This window comes from Malaclemys terrapin, chromosome 2, assembly GCF_027887155.1.
Source record: "Malaclemys terrapin pileata isolate rMalTer1 chromosome 2, rMalTer1.hap1, whole genome shotgun sequence".
Lineage (NCBI taxonomy): Eukaryota > Metazoa > Chordata > Testudines > Emydidae > Malaclemys > Malaclemys terrapin.
In genome coordinates, this window is record NC_071506.1 from 246,768,358 (window position 1) to 246,788,449 (window position 20,092).

The window sequence follows — 20,092 nt, forward strand, 5'->3', positions numbered from 1 at the left end:
TGTCCATTTAATTGAAAAGCAATTTTCCATCAAAAATATTTTGGTGGAAAATTCTTGACCAGATCTACAGTATATCCAACTTGATGCTGGGCACCAGCATTTCAGAACGTCCTGCTATGTGTCCTGCCTACTATGTACTCATATACAACAGAATGGAGTCAAGACATGAGGATCCATTATCTGGATTTAACTTTTCATAAGTTTTAAAATAAGAAGTGCTTTCAAACAGTTTGGTAGGATAAAGTAATTCTTCAAGTGTTCTTTTAAAGTATTTGACTTTGTCTGCAGTATAAGTCCTATTTTGTTTGTGGCATTTTATATATTAAGTAGGCTACACATTTACTTACAATTCAGTTAAATCCTGAAAGTGAAACCTATCTCCATTGAAGTCAATGGCAAAATTCCCCTTGACTTCCCAGAGGCCTGGATTTCACCTTCAGTCCTTCAATAATTTATCATACTGAAGAACTTTCATTTTCAAAAACAAGCAATTTAATTTCTTTGTGAAGAAGATCTCCCTCTACTGATTAAATTTTAATTCTTTGATCCAACATATTGAACAAAGTAGTTTATATATGTCATGATTAGATTAGAATACAGTTGTCTTACATTGACATAATCATATCTGCATGTTTGAGAAGATCGTGCTTCAAGAACAAATGAGGTGAAGGTGAGGTTGATCAACTTGTTTACAGATGCAGCTATGATCCACACACATTCCAAGTTTTTGTCATATGTGCCATCCATGTCAGAGTCTGGAGAGCCAAAGCTGTAACTTGAATTTGTCAAATAACCACCACAGCCATGCTGAGGCCCTGTTAAACAAGCAGAAATAATTAAATAAGGCCTGATAGTTACTTACAGTGGAAACCTTATTTTAATTTCACATCCCATATTTTTCTGTCATTCACAATAATATTTAATTGCCTACCAAACAAAGCTATTATGTGGACTATTTGAATGATTAAAGTGCTTGCTTTGAACACAGAGTGCTATCTAAATGTGAATCATGATCAGGTATGGCAGACTGATTTAAGAAGGGCAAGCGATTGACACATACAGTACGTCTGGTTTATTCCATACATATTTCTCTGATATGCTTTAGTAATAAAGGAGTATCTATAAAAATTCCTATGAATGAACAAAATCTAGGGAAGGTATAGAATAATGATGTCATGGGTCAAATTGTCAAGTGCTCCTAAGTCATTTAGGTACTTCTGTACATGTTACTCAATATGAATATAGTAAATAAAGACATATTTGAAACCATCTGCTTAGCCTGAGGGGATATTATCTGACTGCTTGATAAGACAGTCTCCAAAGAAGCTGCTAGAGAAATAAGAACAGGAGTGGAAACCATGGTTTTCAAAAGAGACTAGTTATTCTTGGTGCCTCAGGTTTTGAGTTCTTAGTTAGAGACACCTTAAAGGAACTTGATTTTCAGAGGGTGGGTGTTCAGCCCTTCCTGATGATCAGGCCCCAGTAAGGTGCCTCTCAGTGAGCATCCGTTACTAATCACGTTTGAAAACACTGTCCTTTAAAAAGCTTTTTGAAAAGGAAGCAGGGAGGTAGAGGACAGAAAAACAATAGAAGCATAGTGGCTAAAAGACACTTCAATATAATTCTTACCAGCTGCTCAGTTTCTTACGTAAAGTGTGGGAAAAGCTGTAGTTCTTTCAAATGGACTTTTTATCCATCCTCTAGAAAGAATTCTTGGACAATAGGGGGCAGTTTGACATTGAAAATCTAGCTAATGACACCCTTCCCCCATGTAGGTGGAGTTAGTACACTCTTGCCCAGATTTTCAGATCTGGGTGCCTAACGTGAATTATGCAATCTATACGCAGGCACAGGATAAGACATGGCCTGATTTTCAGAAGTGCTGAATTTCAGGAGGACTTGCAGCTGCACAGCACCTTTGAAAATCAGGCCACTTTTAATTAGATATTTATAATCTTTGTCCTTAACTTTAGTTACCCAGATTTGAAAATTTGTCCCTATTATTTATTAAAACATGCTAAGTCAAGTGGCTTTTAGACAGAGATGATTATCCAGTAGATTGGATACACCTTTATTAACTTCTAATCCAATCCCAACCCAAGTAAAAAGTACAGAATATTTGCAGGGACATTTGCTTGCATCTGTTCTATATTCTAGTTTCCTGGTGCTGGACTGGTTCACAAGGCAGTAGTTAAAATTGACCAGCTTGTTAAAATCATGCGTCTTTCTCTGATCTCTTTGGGGATTCTTGTTTGATTATCTAACTCACACACTGGAATATAGTAGGAATTGCTAATGCTTTTGCTAGAGTATCATAAAGAATGCCTGAAAATTTTGCGAGATGGGCAATAACAGTCTATCATCTCCCACAATGAATGCTTTTACAACAGTAAGATAAGCAAAATAATTTACTTTTTGTGGCTAAGCAACAAACGTACTTAGATCCAGAATCTCATTTGCATGTGTAAAATATGGCTTTCTTTCTGACAGCAGATCTCTTAACCTTGACACACTGATACATTTCCAAGCGTATAAATCTAGGCACCGCCTGAGCTAGTGTTACAAAAGGATAGTTCTGGAGTAAAATCAGCCTCCAGTCATCAGTATTGCATCAGTATCCGTGTGCTGGAGGCAAGAGTTCTGCAAGACTGCAATAATTAAACCAGTGTGACTAAGGATAAAAGTCATCCTGCTGTTCCAACTGAAGCTGGGAAAACTCCACGCAAACAGAAGTTGATTAAAAAAAAAATCCTATCCTACTGAGACACTGGAGTCTTCTTTATCACTAGTAATGAATAGGGAACATTTATAATGGGAACAGAATGAAAAAGACAAGGATTAGTTGGATCTAATCCAGCTTTGTGTAGTAAAGAATCACACATTTGGACGAGTCCTAAAGTAACTGCATTTCTAATGCAGAACTTTAGAACAAAGAGAGGGGAAATGGGACCAATTAATTATGAGTCAAAAAAGATACTTAGGAAGACTAAATCATCAGACGGGAGAGTGCTTGTGGGATGGGGTGCTGCTTTGCTACTTCCTTCTCACTGTTAGTACTTTTTCAGGATAAATATACTCTTTTGAAATAAAGTTTATTAGGGCTTGATCCTGCAAGAGGCTAAGTACTTTGGCCCTGATCTACCAAAGCACTTAAGGACATACTCAATTTTAAGCAAGTAGGTAGTCCCACAGAAGCCAATGGGATTGAGTCCTAAGTGATCATAGAAGATAGACTGACTCACACAGCACTCACAGTTGTCAGATTTGCTAGCACGCTAGTCCTCAGTAATAGTTAGAGCCATCTTTTCCCACAGTTATTAGCTTCCATTTGTTTGTGCTACACTGGGAGCCAGGAACTTTGAGCCTTATGGTAGTGCACTTCATTGAGCATGGTGCTGGTAGCAAAAAGAAGTCCCATGGTAGCAAAAGATGAATAATGGAAAAGCAACTAGCCATGGGTATACAGTATGAAATGCACTGACACAAAGAGGAAAACAGACCCTACACTCTTATTACAGTAAATTAATGGTAGGTTTCAGAGTAGCAGCCGTGTTAGTCTGTATCCGCAAAAAGAACAGGAGTACTTGTGGCACCTTAGAGACTATCAAATTTATTAGAGCATAAGCTTTCGTGGACTACAGCCCACTTCTTCGGATGCATATCGAAGAAGTGGGCTGTAGTCCACGAAGAAGTGGATATGCATCCGAAGAAGTGGGCTGTAGTCCACGAAAGCTTATGCTCTAATAAATTTGTTAGTCTCTAAGGTGCCACAAGTACTCCTGTTCTTTTAGTAAATTAATGCTGGCTAGAATAGCTGATGTGGCACTTGTGAGGGGATAAATTAAGAAAGATGTATTTTGCAGTTAATAAAACAGCTTTTTCATCACTAGTATTTATAATGCTTAGTCTGCTCAAACAGATTTGAGATAAATGGAGAAATTTGCAGAATATTATAACAACTTACATGGATACCTGAAGTGGAAACAAGCCAAGATGTCAAGTAGCCTGCATTAAGCAAAACGCAGAGCACTACTTGTTGAAAAGCTATTTATCTGTGGTAGGTTTTTCTTCAGTTCAATGGAGCAGTGACAAGTTTTATATCTGCTGAGGATCTGCCCTAGGTGTCTGAATTCTCTCTCTTTTGGGCCCCCCTCCTCATCATTACAAAGTTGCTATTGATGACCAATCACATATGTCCATGAGGGATTTTTCAGCTGCCCATTCTTTTTGAGCAGCCAGTAATTTGTTCTTTAACTGTCCGCTTCTCCTTTTCTCATCTGCCCAGCATGGAGCCATTTGTGCATGCTGAACATTTTGGGGTTTGTTTTGCTTTGAGAGAAGAAATGGTATAGATCTTAAATAGCTGGCATTTCTGAGAGGTGTATGTACTATTGAGCTAAAGGACAACTACGTGTGCTTCAAACACATTTAAAGAATGTATTCTAACAGTGCAACGGACTGCTAAACTTATTCAGCTGTCTCACCAATGCAAGCTTGTGAATAGTTATTTCTTCACGCATATTGCAGTAACAAGGGTATATTTATAAACAGAGTAGAAAGAGTTAATACACTGTGAATAGATATTATAAGCATGTTACAGACATGATTTGTTTGTGTTATAAGTACATCAGGAGGTGTTATAAATAAGTGGTTCTCAACCTTTCCAGGCTACTGTACTCCTTTCAGGAGGCTGACTTGTCTTTTGTATCCCTAGTTTCACCTCACTTCAAAATTACTTGCTTAAAAAATCAGACATAAAAATACAAAAGTGTCACTGCACACTATTACTGAAAAATTGCTTACTTTCTCATTTTTTACCATAGAATTATAAAATAAATCAATTGGAATATAAATATTGTACTTACATTTCAGTGTATAGTATATAGAGCAGTATAATCAAGTCATTGTATGAAATTTTAATTTGTGCTGACTTTGCTAGTGGTTTTTATGTAGCCTGTTGTAAAACTAGACACATATCTAGATGAGTTGATGTACTCCCTAGAAGACCTCTGAGTACCCCTAGGGGCACACATACCCCTGTTATAAGCAAGATATTGACCTGCTGGACATTGCAACAATCTATAACAATTGACTGACTAATTAGTAAAACTTATATTAATGATGTTAGCTCTTTATAAATGATTTATAAGTCTACCCTTAATATAAAGTATAATTGATATTGCAATGAACCATATTGAACGTGGCATGGTGTATTTCTGTATCTATACGAAGGTGTATTTCAAAACTGTAATTGGGATAATATCTAGCCCAGCAGTAACATTGAACAAATAAACACAAAAGCAATGCCTCATTTGCAAAATCAGTTAGTATTAAAAGGACATTAACAGGACTGTAACAACCAGGGGAGTCCAGATGATCTGTTTTTGGTTTTTCTATTGCACTTATCACTGTAATATCTAATTGCTCTGATCCTGCAATTGGATCTGTACAGACAGGTCCATGTGCGGAGTGTCAGTGAAGTAGATGGGACTGTATCTTGACCCCAGGTACATGCACAAGGACTCAGTGGTAGGATTGTGGCCTCAGTGATGAACAGGTGCACCAGTGGTAGCAGTAGTGGACTTCAGAATGAATCCAGCTCTATGAAGCTTTTTTTTTTTTTTAATTTAATAACAATGTCAGACATGGTGGGAAATGTAGCAAATAGGTGGGTATTGGGATTACTCCACATTACTTGGATTCTTGTGCATGTGTGTGTGTGTAAAACTACCTTTTTCATTTTGGAAAATATATTTGGTACTGAGAGGGGACTTAACGAGGACAATATATTAGAGACCAAGCTCATCCTTATACAAGATAGAAGACTGGATCTTGCTATCTTTGAAATCAGTGGGAGTTTTGCCATTGAATTTGATAGGAACAACATCAGACCCAAAGCTACCACTGGGTTTCTAAATGCTTCCAAGTAGAGCTATGTGAAGTGTTCACACAATTAAACCCCAAACACACAAAATTTGCATGAGTTCAGGTTTTGTTACATATGCCTTGGAAGTTCTGTGACCCATTTGAGCTTGCCTGAACAAAAGTATAACATTGTATTGAAATGTTTGGCATGGTCTCAACACAGAACCTGGTGAAACTCAGTGGTTTCATCAGAGCTTCAGGTTGGGATTGGGGTTTGTTCAAATCCAACACACAAAGTGATATTTGGTGCAAATGCTTGTGGATCAATCCCCAACCCTCAAGAAAATGTTTTGTAAGAACTTCTGTGAAGCAAAACTGCTGTGTACGTTATGGTTCAGCTTCTCAGCTCAGATCTCTACTCTCTCTCTTTCTGAGTCTCTCCCTACAGAATCACACTGTATGTCCACCTTGATATCTTGTGATAAAAGTCTAACTGAACCAAATGGATTGTGAAATCTGTGCCAAGCACTGCAGTTTTATTGGAGATATGAGAAGGTAGGCCAAATTCAGCAAGAGTTTTCACTTGCTATGGTCAAAGACATATGCTTTTGAGATTTATTTGTTCAAGAGAGAAAATATTTCCCCTTTAAAATTTTTCACTATAAATCTGAGATTTATCTTTGCTAATCTGTGCCTGACAGGATTTAACTGTCACTGCACATCAGCAGTGCCAGTGGCAAGATGTTACTAAAATAATTTTATATAAGTCAGTGCAATAAATTATGTTATTAGCGTCAGAGAAAAGAAATGATTTATACAGAATATAAATGACACTTAATTGCACAGTCCAGTAGCTATATTTTATAGTTATTTTATAGCTATATTAAAGTGCACATATGGGGCCCAATCTTCAGAGGTGCTGAGTAATCAAAACTCCAAGTGATGTCAACAGGAGCTGGAGGTGCACAGCACCTCTGAAAATCAGAGCCATGGTACTTACAAATTGAAGTCAGTGGGAACCTGAGAAACATACACACATCTCAAAGGTAGGATTCCCAATTTAGGTTGGACGTATTCCTGGAGACTCCGGGGCAATCCTGAAGGACTGGCAACCCAATTCAAAGGGCAGAATTTGGGTTTAAAACTGTATGTACCAAGGTTTTGTGTTGACAATAAAAAATAGGGGAGTAAAAAGGCTGGCACAAATTCTACTGGGCCAATTTTCACTATATTGTGAAAATAAATTTGCATTCAATTAAGGGAAATACCTCCATAACCATAAGCCTTTTAGCAAATACCTTGCTGGTATATTTTATTTCAAATAAGAAAAGGTAATTTAATACATACTTAACAGAGTAAACATATGGGAAACAAATGAAAAAAGACACCAAGGGGTAATACTGAGTTATGTTATGAAAGTGGGGCCACAGATTATTTTGGCAGGAAGGAAAGGTGATATAGATTATTAGGTTGTTTACTAAATTACTAGGATGCATAGAGCAGGGAATTGCATTTAGATAAAAGGAGAAGATTTTGTATTCTGTGTTCCTTCTAAAGTCTTACTCCCCATTACTTCATTTTTAAATTATTATCCATTCCTAAAAATATTTATTAGGATTAAAAAAAGCTGTGTGGTCTTCAAGGAAAAACGTTGGGCAGGGTGGAAGCAGCAGTGAATACAGTGGACTCCTGACAGAGCTTGCTGGCAGAGAGTAAAGTAATCTCTGGGAACTTGGGCTGCTAAAGGTGGTGAGGAGGAAAATGCATTCTGTTGTACATCATGCTGGTCCTTTACAAGGAGGCCATCTGTACTTCTACCAGCTGCTACTGATGATTCTATAAGCAATGGGAAGACAGAGGCCTAGCCATGTCCCCAAGCCAACTAAGACTATAACCTCTTGGGGATATAGAGAATGAACAGGAATTTTTGCTGCCCCTTCTCTTCCTCCCTTCTCCATCCAAAACAGCACTAAGTTGCAGGGGAAGGAGAAGCTCCCTACATTGTTACATGCATTTCCCAGCATATCCACACAACCCTGGGCAGCACTGTGCCTTAAGAATGTTAATGCTGCTGCAAAACCCCGCTCTGAAGAGAATGGCACACCTTCAGAAAGCTGCTAAAATTCTCCTTTTGGTCATTTAGAACATTGTATTTACTGTCAGGGTGTGTAGAGGAGGACAGAGAACAAGACAAATAGGCTGCTGGGCAGAAATCATTATAAGCTATTAAATAGGGTTGCTTGTACACCCCATTGCATAGGGGTCAATTATTTAAAAAGGAAAATACAGTAGGGCATGAGTTCTCGTGACCCCAAGAGGGATCACAAATAGGTGCCAGGGGGATCATATTCACCCCACTCTCCCCATATTGCTAAATGAGAGGGTTGTGTCCCTGCTAGATGGAAAGGAGGTGCCAGGGGAGAGCAGCATCCTGAAATGGAAAGGGGAGCCCCAGTATGGAAAAGATCAAGAACTGCTGCAATGGTGTCTTAAATAAACAACTTCCTTTCTCAACAGAGCAAGGAACGGTTTTCAGGGGTTCATTCCTTGCTACGCAAAAACTACAGTTATCACTTAGAAAAGGAAATTAAACACAAATAGTCCCCACTGTCCCAGTATGCTACATAGTAAATGTGGAAAGTCCCCTTTACAGCAGGGTTCACCTGAACAGGTCAAGTCTTCCCCTTTTGCAGGGGGTGGATACATAAGGGACCATTGGTCCAATCACAGCTACAGTGCACACAGTCCTCACTTCTCAATGTGGGAGAAACCCAAACTCTTCCTCCCAGAAGCATCTCATCTGAACCAAACCCCTTAGCCTCTGATTGGTTTATCACCCCCAGCCACTGAAGAGATAAGCACTCATTCTGTGAAACAGGGAAATGTCACTATCCTCGTTTTAAGGGCCAGAAACTAAGACAGGAAGGTAAAAGAACTTAACTAAGGCAACAGAAGGAGCCAAGCTGTCCATTCCTTCCTACAGTTCTGGCATGTTGACAATCCCTACAGGCTGGGCTCTTCCACTCAGCTCAATTCATGCTTTTAACATGACAGCATGTCCAGCCCATCACAGTACAGATGAGTGTGAACCACAACATCAAGATCTGAATCCAAATTATGAACCATCCCCAGTGTTAAGAGGCTTTGATTCTGGGTTTTAATTTGGTCCATCATAGTGAAAGGACCAATCTGTGAAATTCAGATCTACATCAAAGATAAGTGTCTGAAGCCATCCCCCCATCACCAATACCAGCTATGTTTGCATCGAGGGGGTTTGGTTTGGGACCATCTCTAGTTAGATGAGTAACGTAACCACCAAGGCAATCATAATGGTGGAATGCACACCAAATTAGTCATGAGCACACAGGGTTGTAATGAGTGCTTTGTATTCTCCTTATCCAAATGTGTTAGATCACAAAAATATTTTTGACAAAGATTGTAGTTTGTGATGTGGTTGCTTGACAATGTAGCATCAAACATACAGTAGCTTATTTCTAAAGAAATACATTTTAAAGAATAGATTAAGCATTGTTGTCCTGCCAAATGAATACTAATGAATGATTTTTGGTGATTTGTTTTTCACGGTAGATTGTGCCTGGTGGAAAGAATTCAACCCTTGAAGAGGGTGCAGCATCAATGATGTGAATTAATTGCTTTAACTAAATAGTGCAGTTTTTCTCAATTTTCAGGTTTTAGCTCCAATGATGCCTAGTTTTCGTATGTCCTGCAATGTTTTTGTGAGTTACACACTTACTTACAGATCCTCCCTTCATTGCCCTCCCCCTTCAGTGAGCAAATTGACCACCTTTCTATAAAATTCACAAAGGATGAACTACAGATAACCCTAGTTTTTGGCACCATCCCTAAGAGAAGCCTAATCAGCAATGAAATTTAAAGAGCTTATATAGAAAGGAAATAAGCTAAGTTTGGTTTTCTGCAACTGAGTTTATGGTTTCTACTCACCTCCTTCCAAGACATAATCAGGGTCACGAACAGCATTAAACAGAGCACAATAATTACATTATCCAGTTGTGCATCTCTAATATAGCCACAGAATAATGTACTCCTTGTAGAGTAATAGAGATTTATGTTTGCAGTTGCTCTACAGATATCACTCAGTAATTTGCAGTCATAAATTGCCCTCTGATTGCATTTGCTGTTGTAGAGATACTGTTTTTGTATTCCTACAAACCCATATGGTTTTTTTCAGAAATGAAGGGGTTATTTTAAAGACTAATTTAAAATAAAAAGCTCTCTGGTGTTTGTGGCTTTACTGTCTCAATTTTTAAGCATAATTCTTTATGCTCAGATTACAAAGATGTGTTGCAAAGTTTCCTGGAGCTATGCATCAGCCCAGCCAAGCTGTAATGGTTTACAGGATTGTGACTCTTTAAAATTTTTATATATATGATTTTCTATTTCTTGGCCTCTTTCCACCAGCATGAGATTTTCAGAATCCTGTGTAAATACCTTATGACTCACTCCTTGTAGCTTGCTTCCCACAGGAAGGGGGGAAAACAAGAAAGAAATATAAAACCAAAAACCACTCTCCACATACACATTACATATTATGACAAAATCACACCTGACAGATATAAAAAGAGTTGTGGAAGGCAGATATAAAAGTCCCAGAATGTTGAAGGCCTTTTTTTTCTATAAACTAAAAAGGTTACCTCAGATTAATTAGAGACACCGGAGTCCAATTAAGGACCGCCAATGACCTTTAAAAACCCCTTTTCATGTGAGAGAAGAGAAGGAGGGATAAGAAGCCAGTTACAGCAGAGAGAAAAGGCTTCTCCTGGATGGAAGGCTGTTTCTCCTCCTTATAGGAAAAACCACCAAGTTAACAGCTGTTTAGTAAAGGACTGGCCACCAGAAGCCCCTGGAAAAATCATGGAGCAGGTCCTCAAGGAATCAATTCTGAAGCACTTAGAGGAGAGGAAAGTGATCAGAAACAGTCAGCATGGATTCACCAAGGGCAAGTCATGCCTGACTAACCTAACTGCCTTCTATGAGGCGATAACTGACTCTGTGGATGAGGGGAAAGCAGTGGATGTGTTATTCCTTGACTTTAGCAAAGCTTTTGATACGGTCTCCCACAGTATTCTTCCCAGCAAGTTAAAGAAGTATGGGCTGGATGAATGGTGTCTATACCAGACTATAAGGTGGATAGAAAGCTGGCTAGATCATCGGGCTCAACGGGTAGTGATCAATGGCTCCATGTCTAGTTGGCAGCCGGTTTCAAGTGGTGTGCCCCAGGGGTCGATCCTGGGGCTGGTTTTGTTCAATATCTTCATTAATGATCTCGAGGATGGCGTGGACTGCACTCTCAGCAAGTTTGCAGATGACACTAAACTGGGAGGAGTAGTAGATATGCTGGAGGGTAGGGATAGGATACAGAGGGACCTAGACAAATTAGAGGATTGGGCCAAAAGAAACCTGATGAGGTTCAACAAGGACAAGTGCAGAGTCCTGCACTTAGGACGGAAGAATCCCATGCACTGTTATGGACTAGGGACCGAATGGCTAGGAAGCAGTTCTGCAGAAAAGGACCTAGGGGTTACAGTGGACGAGAAGCTGGATATGAGTCAACAGTGTGCCCTTGTTGCCAAGAAGGCTAACGGTGTTTTGGGCTGTATAAGTAGGGGCATTGCCAGCAGATCGAGGGACGTAATCATTCCCCTCTATTTGACATTGGTGAGGCCTCATCTGGAGTACTGTGTCCAGTTTTGGGCCCCACACTACAAGAAGGATTTGGAAAAATTGGAAAGAGTCCAGCGGAGGGCAACAAAAATGATTAGGGGGCTGGAGCACATGACTTATGAGGAGAGGCTGAGAGAACTGGGATTGTTTAGTCTGCAGAAGAGAAGAATGAGTGGGGATTTGATAGCTGCTTTCAACTACCTGAAAGGGGGTTCCAAAGAGGATGGAGCTAGACTGTTCTCAGTGGTACCAGATGACAGAACAAGGAGTCATGGTCTCAAATTGCAGTGGGGGAAGTTTAGGTTGGATATTAGGAAAAACTTTTTCACTAGGAGGGTGGGGAAGCTCTGTAATGGGTTACCTAGGGAGGTGGTGGAATCTCCTTCCTGAGAGGTTTTTACGGTCAGGCTTGACAAAGCCCTGGCTGGGATGATTTAGTTGGGAATTGGTCCTGCTTTGAGTAGGATGTTGGACTAGATGACCTCCTGAGGTCCCTTCCAACCCTGATATTCTATGATTCTAAGTCAGTGTAATAAGGCAACACCCTGAAGAAGGGGCAGGGAAAGGTATCCTTTTTTGTGTTGAGCATTTTTATATAGTTTTTTCCTTCTGAGAACTACTTGGCTCTACCCTGAGGCCCAACTTGTAAACATACTGAAAAATAAACCAGAGTGAAGAATAAAAACCCTACAGAGTAGGACTGATTTACTCCAGGCCCCTTCTCCCTAAAGGAGAAATTCTGAGGCCAACGATGCGAAGGAGGTGCCTTGCCACAATATATGCATATATATGCATATGCACACCCCCATATATATATTTCTGCATGCACACACACCCCTCCCCACATACATTACATGAAGATCTATTTCACTCCTATATAGCTCCATTCCTTTAGTTCCTGGAGCTGGGTAGGTCTCCCTCCAGAAATAACCTCAAAGATTCTTTTTTAAATTGATATAAGGCTCATCCTCCCCTGGGGAAACAATCAAGGTTTGTGCAGAACCACTGAAAGTTTGGCCATCTTTCACTGTATCTTTGAGCAGAATCTCATACAGGTAAATCTAGAGCAGTGGTTTCCAAATTATGGTTTGCGGACTGCTGGGAGTCCGCAGACTACGTCTAAGGGGCCACAAAACTTTATCATTACACAGAACAGTGGTTTTCAACCTATGGTCCACAGTCCCCTGGGGGTCTGCAGACTATGATTAAGATTTCTAAAGGGGTCTGCACCTCCATTTGAAAATTTTTGGGAGTGTGCAAATGAAAAAAGGGTTAAAACCACTGATCTACAGTCAATGCCTGAAGAAACTTTAGACCACCTGCTAGTCTGAGGACTGAGACAGTCCTCAAAGGCTGACAGCTTTGGGAGTCCCTGTTGATCTCATCTTTGAAGCACAGACCCACAAGAGTAGAGACCAAGCATGCCTGGTACTTAATAGATTTTCACAGAGAGCACTATGCGAAACAACATTAGCAGACGCACATTTGATGGAATACATGAGAGAACAGTCCACAAGGCAGATTTTAAACTTTTCTGTAGCGATTACTAGACTAAAGCTAAGAAGAGTTAATAACAGTAATGGCCATGAGGTTCTCTGGGAATACTATGTTTGGCAAGGATATGGTGCCACTTATACTCCTTATCCCTAAATACTTAAGACTGTAACAAATGAAAAACAGCTATTTGCTGTGGGGGCTCAATGGCTCGGCTAAAGGCTATGTTTATCCTACCACAAGGCCTTTCATTCTGGAGTGTCTGAGTGCATGCTTTATAAACACAGCCATTATGCCTTTTTTCATCCACAGAATGAATTAATTAGGCAACAAAATACTGGATATTATATTAAGGCAGTTTAAAGATGATAATCATTTATAACTTATCACTACCAACGATTCAGATGTTACAGAAAGATCACCTTTCAGACTAGGCAGTGAGACGGACTTTAAAATTTAAGTATCTGGTCAAGGCAAGCATCAAGAACTGCCCTTAGCACTGTCTAGGGTGCCCATAAAAACAGTACTTTGCTCACATAACCAATTTGTTCCATTATGATGACAGAACTATGTGCTGGGCTGGCTGAAGGATTGGGGGTGGTCAGTGAAATGATTTGTTGGGACACCTCAAGCTTCACTGATTTATTTTATTTTAAAAAGGTATGAAGCATTGTGGGGGGGGGCTGGGGAGGGAGGCAGTGCTGCAAGGGGAGGAGAGGAAGGGAGGATGTCTATCTTCAGGCTACCACTAGCCTCCTGCAGCAGAATTAGAGCCCAGCTGCTATGCCAGTGTCCGTCCATAAAGTCCTCCAAAAGAGGGGGATGTGGGTGCTACTATGCCTTCTGCCACCAGGCTTTGGAGCTGTGCTCCAGCTCCACTCCAGCTCCAGGCAAAAACCTGCAGCTCCACTGCTCCGGGCTCCGCTCCAAAGCCCTGTCTGCTACTCAAGGGACAACTGTGCATTTTATGAGGTAGGTAAGAATTAAATTAAGGCTATGTCTATCCTTGTGGCAGCATGCATAGCTACACGCTGCAGTGAAAGGCGGGCTATGTCCACCCTTGTCTACTTAGACTACTAGAGAGAGAAGGTGGGTGAGGAAATATCTTTTATGGGATCAACTTCTGTTGGAGAGAGAGACAAGCTTTTGAACTCCACAAGGCTCTTCTTCAGGTCACCTCACCCACACTGTCCCTCTCATATCCTGGGACCAACATGGCTACAACAACACTTGTACTACTGAGAGCCCCTTCTTGTCGCCAGAGGCTACAACAGCTGCTCACCAGAGGACATGGCTTGCCATCAGATAACAGGGAGTATTTGATGGGATAGTATTCTTACCTATTGTCTCTCTGAAAGATGCTTTCCAGCCTCCAGCTACTTCAAAGAAATCAGTCTTAAATACCAGGAGCAAGTCATTGCTGGAGCTCTTAAGAGTTGGAGGAGGTTCTGAGCCGCAGAATTTGCCAAGGAGTGGAGCGTAGATGTTTGAGCCATCATATACAGCCACATAATCTTTGTAACAAGAGGAGGAAGCTTCAAGGTGGAAGGCATTGAATCTGTAAGATACAAGGTAGGGGGTTACATTATCGCAGTTTTGTTTTTATTCAGATGTTGAGTGGTTTTTGGTCCTTGTGGAAATGAGGTATTAATAGTAATGGCCAGAGCCAAGCATAGGGTGGGTGAGTGAATTTGACACTAATTGGTTTTTGAGGGTATAGAATATGGGGCAGGGGACACACCTCCTCCTGGTTTGTGAATCTAGCACTATAAAAATGTTTGGAAACAAAACATTTTGGGCTGAACAAAGCCTTTGACCCCGATGGACTTTTTCGATTCACCAAAAGATTCCAAAAAAATTCAGACATGATTCGAACCCAAACTGATTTTCTTCCAGAACTGCTATCAAATTGAAAAATCAGTTTTTCACCCAGGAATAAGCATGGGCAGGTGCCCTTCAGGAAAGAGAGTTTAAAAAAAGATTAGATATTAGTGACCCCATTTCTGTCAAGGCCAGTTATGCTCACAAGACAAGCTTGAAGTGAAACTTGATAACACAACATGCATCAACATGGATATCTTCATTATGCACTATGCAGACCTTGCATATTCTTTGAGAATCAGTATCCTCACTCATTTATGCAAACAGCCAAACCAACCATCAGCTTCTGTGGGCACTTTGGATTACATGTAATCCAGAATCAGCCCCAAGCCAGCATGCTACTTAGCAGGGCAAATGTATTCTATTCATACTCAACCTTTTCATAATTCCTTCCTCTCTCAATGCTATAAATTAAGCTTTAATATCATTAAAACACAAGAATTATTTTGTTTCGGAAGTTTTAGACTGCAATATTTTGTGGCTGTTACATCTTTTTTAAATTATGCCATTTCTGGGAAGGGACTATTATCTGGGGTTTAAGGAAATAAGGTCACTAGTTTCCAAAAGAGGATTTTAATTTACATTATTCATAAGCTTGTAACTACTCCAAAGCAGCCAAATGGTGAAGTTTGGCTCAGTGAGTGAATATGATGATTTAGTCCCTTTGCAAGCCACAGTGGGAAGCTAAAATTACAGTGATATCTTGCTAATAATAACTAACTGACGGTTTGTAAAACAGTTTTCAACAAGTTTGTTTTTTATGGGGATAATAAGGTCTGCTTTACTGCTTTACATGGACATTTCTTAGTTCCACTTCAAGTTCTCTATTGGAAAAGAGAATATATAATGACTCTCTTTACCAGAATACTTTTTTAAAAATCAGAACCAGAGACCTTTCTGTCCCTCTTAATGAGACGCTGAACTTGGATTACATACTTGAGTGCCACGACTTTGTTGTTTCCAACTGTAATGTGGTATGAGCAGTTCATATTGTTGTGATAATCACTAAATGAATGGGCAGGGCTGCTGACTGTGCCAGAGGAACCATTGAAAAGGCCACCACAAGCTGCAATGAAAGCAAAAAGAGGAAGCAGAGATCAGTTAATATCTGAATATAAACCAGATGCCAAATGTGAGAGTATCGTGAAGGGGGATAATTTTACTATCCAGATACAGGCAAGACAAGATCCTCGCCATGCTAAGCAGAGTTGATTGTGGAAGTTTATACCACCCTGAAATGTAAAATGAACTCTTATGATTTTGGCAGTATCCTAGTGACACAGTTGTATTTATCTGCTACATTTCCCCACACTGTTACCATGCTTGTGCAATAACAGACAGGAAAAATCCTGACCCTGTCTTATAAGACATGAAGGAAGGATGGGATAAGCACCATGAACCTATATAAGCTGGTTGTGAACCAGGTGCATCTTCAGGAATGGGTCTGCACCTGCTCTGCAGTAGCTTTTGTGTTGCTACTTGGTGGCTAGAGAATTTGGGAAATGGGTGTATTCTTTGTTCCTTTGAACTCCGTGGGAGTTTTACCATTAACTTAAATGGGGTCAGGATTTCACTCCATCTCCTCTTAAATAGTCCCTGCCCCTATTCATACCTTCACTATCTCCTTCCTGCTGGAGCTGAGGGATTGTTGTGGAGTAGTGAATCCCACTCAGCTCTAGAAGGGTGGGGAGGGGAGGAACCATACCAGTCACTGTGGGGCTATTTCCTTTACCTCCTCTCCCCTTGGGATTCTTCAGCTGGTTAGGGGTGGGAAAGAAATCCCTAAGCTACACATTTAATCCAGTGTCTCCCCAGCTATCAGTCAGCTGGGAGGAATCTGCCCTCTCCCTTCTGCTGAGGCATTGCATTAATTCAGTACTACCTCTGACATCGGCTCCCTATCCGGCAATGGGTGGCGTCACAGACTGTGCTGTTGGGGAGGGGCTATGACTGGGTGGTTCTGTATATGCAACCAAGCTGCTTCAGAACAGGGTGAACTTAAGCATCTGCAACAGTGGGATGAAGGTGCTCCTGTGAATTTCACACCACAGATGCTGCTAAGGTCAGGATGTGGCCTGATGTTTGTTCCCAGCGTCACTGCTTGAGGGAACAAATCCTGTGCAAAACCAGCTGAAACCCTCACTGCCTACTCATGCTCTTTATTTTATAATCTTAACATGGCCCTGGCTTCCCTACGCCCTGCCGACAAATAGCCCAAACCCACACACAGCTTCTCAAGTTCTAAAGGACTAGCCATTGCCCCAGGCAGCCACCACCTTCGCAAAGCCAAGCCCATGAAGGCTGTTGAATGCACAGCCCCTCATTCCACATTCATAGCTCAGGTAGGGGGGCTGCTGAACACTGTACACTGGAACTTTGACAAATAAGAGACAAAAGCTAAGTGAATTAAAAAGCAGCATTCATGCTAGGCAAGCAGAGGAAAGCCTTTTCATTTCTCTTTCAGCAAACAATACAACTAGAAGGAAGAGGAATGTTAATTGCTAGAATCTGCGTTGTACGGAGCAACAAGCTAATAAGGCCATAGTTATACTTCTTAAATGTCAGAAGTCACAAGTTGCATAGCCACAGCCAACTTGAGTGAGTTATGAAGGTCTTTTCATGAGTAAATGCACACTGTTATCCTTCAGTGCCATTCTGTCTAGCCTGTGGCTACTGGGGCGATTCATTTTAAACAAAACTACTTCACTTTATACATTTTGTTGTGGCTCTTGTTCAGAGAAGGAAGGTAATGAGGGAAATTTCACAGCTGTTAACAGCACGCTCTTACATGTGCTTTGCTGGTGCAAATGAAATCATTTTTCAAAAACCAGATGATAGTTCAATTTATCTTGAAAATAGAATCAGTTAGGATTTATTATATTGGTGCAGTAGGGAGAACTTCCTATATTCATTTCTCTTTCCTAATACCCACTTCCTCTTTAAAAGAAATTGAGATCTGATGTGAATCATGATATGTATTTGTGGAGTATGTACGTTGAAAGGAAAAACGTGTTTAGAGCCTGATTCTCACTGACACTAAGGCCCCTTTAGGCTGTCTCTAGAAGTAGGTATAAATAAAACTGAGCCCACATTAAGACTCCATTACACTGCCAGTGTGGTGTAAAAGGGTCTTGGTATAATTTCAGAATCAGGCTCAGAGCGTTATTTTTTGCCATCCTCCTGCATGTAAAAACAATTTTTCTTCAGGTAAATTAACTAGTGACATCTTTGGAGTATCATTTTAAAATAAAACTTCACAGTGCAACTCAGACCGTATTGTTTTTGTGGAGCAGATGGCTTTAGAACACTCATGTGGTCTCAGATTCTGAGTTGGCCCCATTCAGAGCCCCTTATGTAGATAATCCCTGTAAACGGGGAGAGTAGAGTGCCTGATAGATGGGATAGTCAGGTCACAGGCAGTACATGATAAAACATACTGCTCACTCCCAGGTCCTACTCCTAAAAACCCTCTTTGCAGAGAATATGGGGAGTGTGAACTTTGCCCATCTAAGGGAAACCCACAGCAGGGCAAAATGGCTCCTCTCCAGTGTTGCACTTGCTGTCCCCTGTGTGGACATGCAGAAGAGGCAGCCGACATTCACTCACTCAAATCTGACTACTTTTACCCACCAAAGTGGATTGCTGTGGCTACTCACGGATTATTCTGTATCTTGCCAGGAATCCAAGGCCTACTATATGAGAGTCAGTGTAGAAGTTGAGGAGCATAGACCCAAAGGAACTGACAGGCCTCGGGATTTCAGTACCACACATTGTGGTGACCGGGTAGGGAGTTACCCTGGTACCTCTGAAAATTTTCACTCCATCATAAGCACAAGTTCCAGTGGAGAGTGCCTGGGCTGAAAAGGATGTGAAATGCAGAAGTGTTAGCAGAATACATTCAATGGAACTTATTGAGTATTACATATACATATACTTCACAGAGTACTATAATAATAATAAATGTACACTTTCCATCCAAGGATCTCAAAGCACTTCACATGGTGGCTTACTCCTTATAACTCCTTAACTCCCCGTGAAATAAGTATAATTTTTAACATATGAGGAAATTGAGGCACCAAGAGGATAAGCAACTTCCCAAGGAGGCACAAATCAATTGCAGCAAATTTAAACGTCCCAAGTTTCCAGAGTGTACACAATGGGATTACACAGGGTGCTGGGCAAAGGGTTGCAGATTCAGCCCTCTGTCATGCCTGCTCCTCACTAGGGGGAACAAATTAGAGTGGGGTGGAGATAACCTAGCCCTAATTGAGGAGGTGGAGACAGCTGCTACCTAATTAGTCTGGGGCTGCATAAAAGCCTCAGGGAAAGGAAGCCGGGAGAGAGCAGGAGGAAAGGGAAAAGGCAGGGAATGGAAGCAGGGTTGTAGTACTCCCCTGCCTCCTGATGATGAAGGGTTACTGATATATGGTGAAACAGTGATGGGAACAAGCCTGAGAATAAAGTGCACCGGTGGTTACTAAACCCAGGGTCTCGGCGTGACTTTGTGAACCTGGCAGAAGCCAAAGGAGCCCTACCTCATTTTGCTACACGTGGGAGCTTGTTCAGGATCTCCTGTGCCAGCAGCAAGTGTTTGGTAGCCCGGAGATGGAGGAGACCCTACGATGGCTGGTCAAGCAGCAGAAGGAGGTGCAGAAGACAATGCAAAGTTTTCAGCAAGCCTACCAGCTGGATAGACAGGCCTTTCTCACCTGGCAGGCAGAACAGCAGAAGAGCCTGCAGGACTTCATTTAGAAGCCGGACAGCATCCAATAGCAGTTCCTGCAGAAAGTTGTCAGTCCTATGGGAGTGGATGGCGTTCGGGCGCCAGGGCTAGGACTATGTAAAATGGGCCTGACAGATGAGCCTGACACCTTCCTAGGCACATCTGAGTGGGTAGCTACTGGGGTTGGATGGGACAGGGCAACCTGGACCCTGTGACTGGCTCCCTTCTTAGCTGGCGAAGCCCAGTGGCCTACGTGAACAGCAGGCCAGGAATTATGAAGTAGTGAAGGCAGCCATCCTGGATTGGGTGGGGCTGTCAGTGTAGAAGTACTGCCAGAAGTTCTGGGCAGTGAGGTGGACGGGGTGTTGCGGCCACGGGCATTTGCCTCAAAGTTAATGGACTAGGCCACCTGCTGGCTGAGACCAG

General features: G+C 41.3%; 1 protein-coding gene across 1 annotated transcript in view; it reads right to left on the reverse strand.

Annotated features, from left to right (window-relative positions):
- The window catches only part of CUBN (cubilin), a 214,628-nt gene that overhangs the window by 10,432 nt on the left and 184,104 nt on the right, over positions 1–20,092 (reverse strand). The window contains exons 57-60 of the mRNA XM_054020596.1: positions 18,600–18,800; positions 15,880–16,009; positions 14,403–14,620; positions 610–815 (exon numbers count right to left, since the gene is read on the reverse strand). Coding sequence (XP_053876571.1) covers positions 610–815; positions 14,403–14,620; positions 15,880–16,009; positions 18,600–18,800 — 755 coding nt within the window. The remainder of the gene's footprint in view (positions 1–609; positions 816–14,402; positions 14,621–15,879; positions 16,010–18,599; positions 18,801–20,092) is intronic.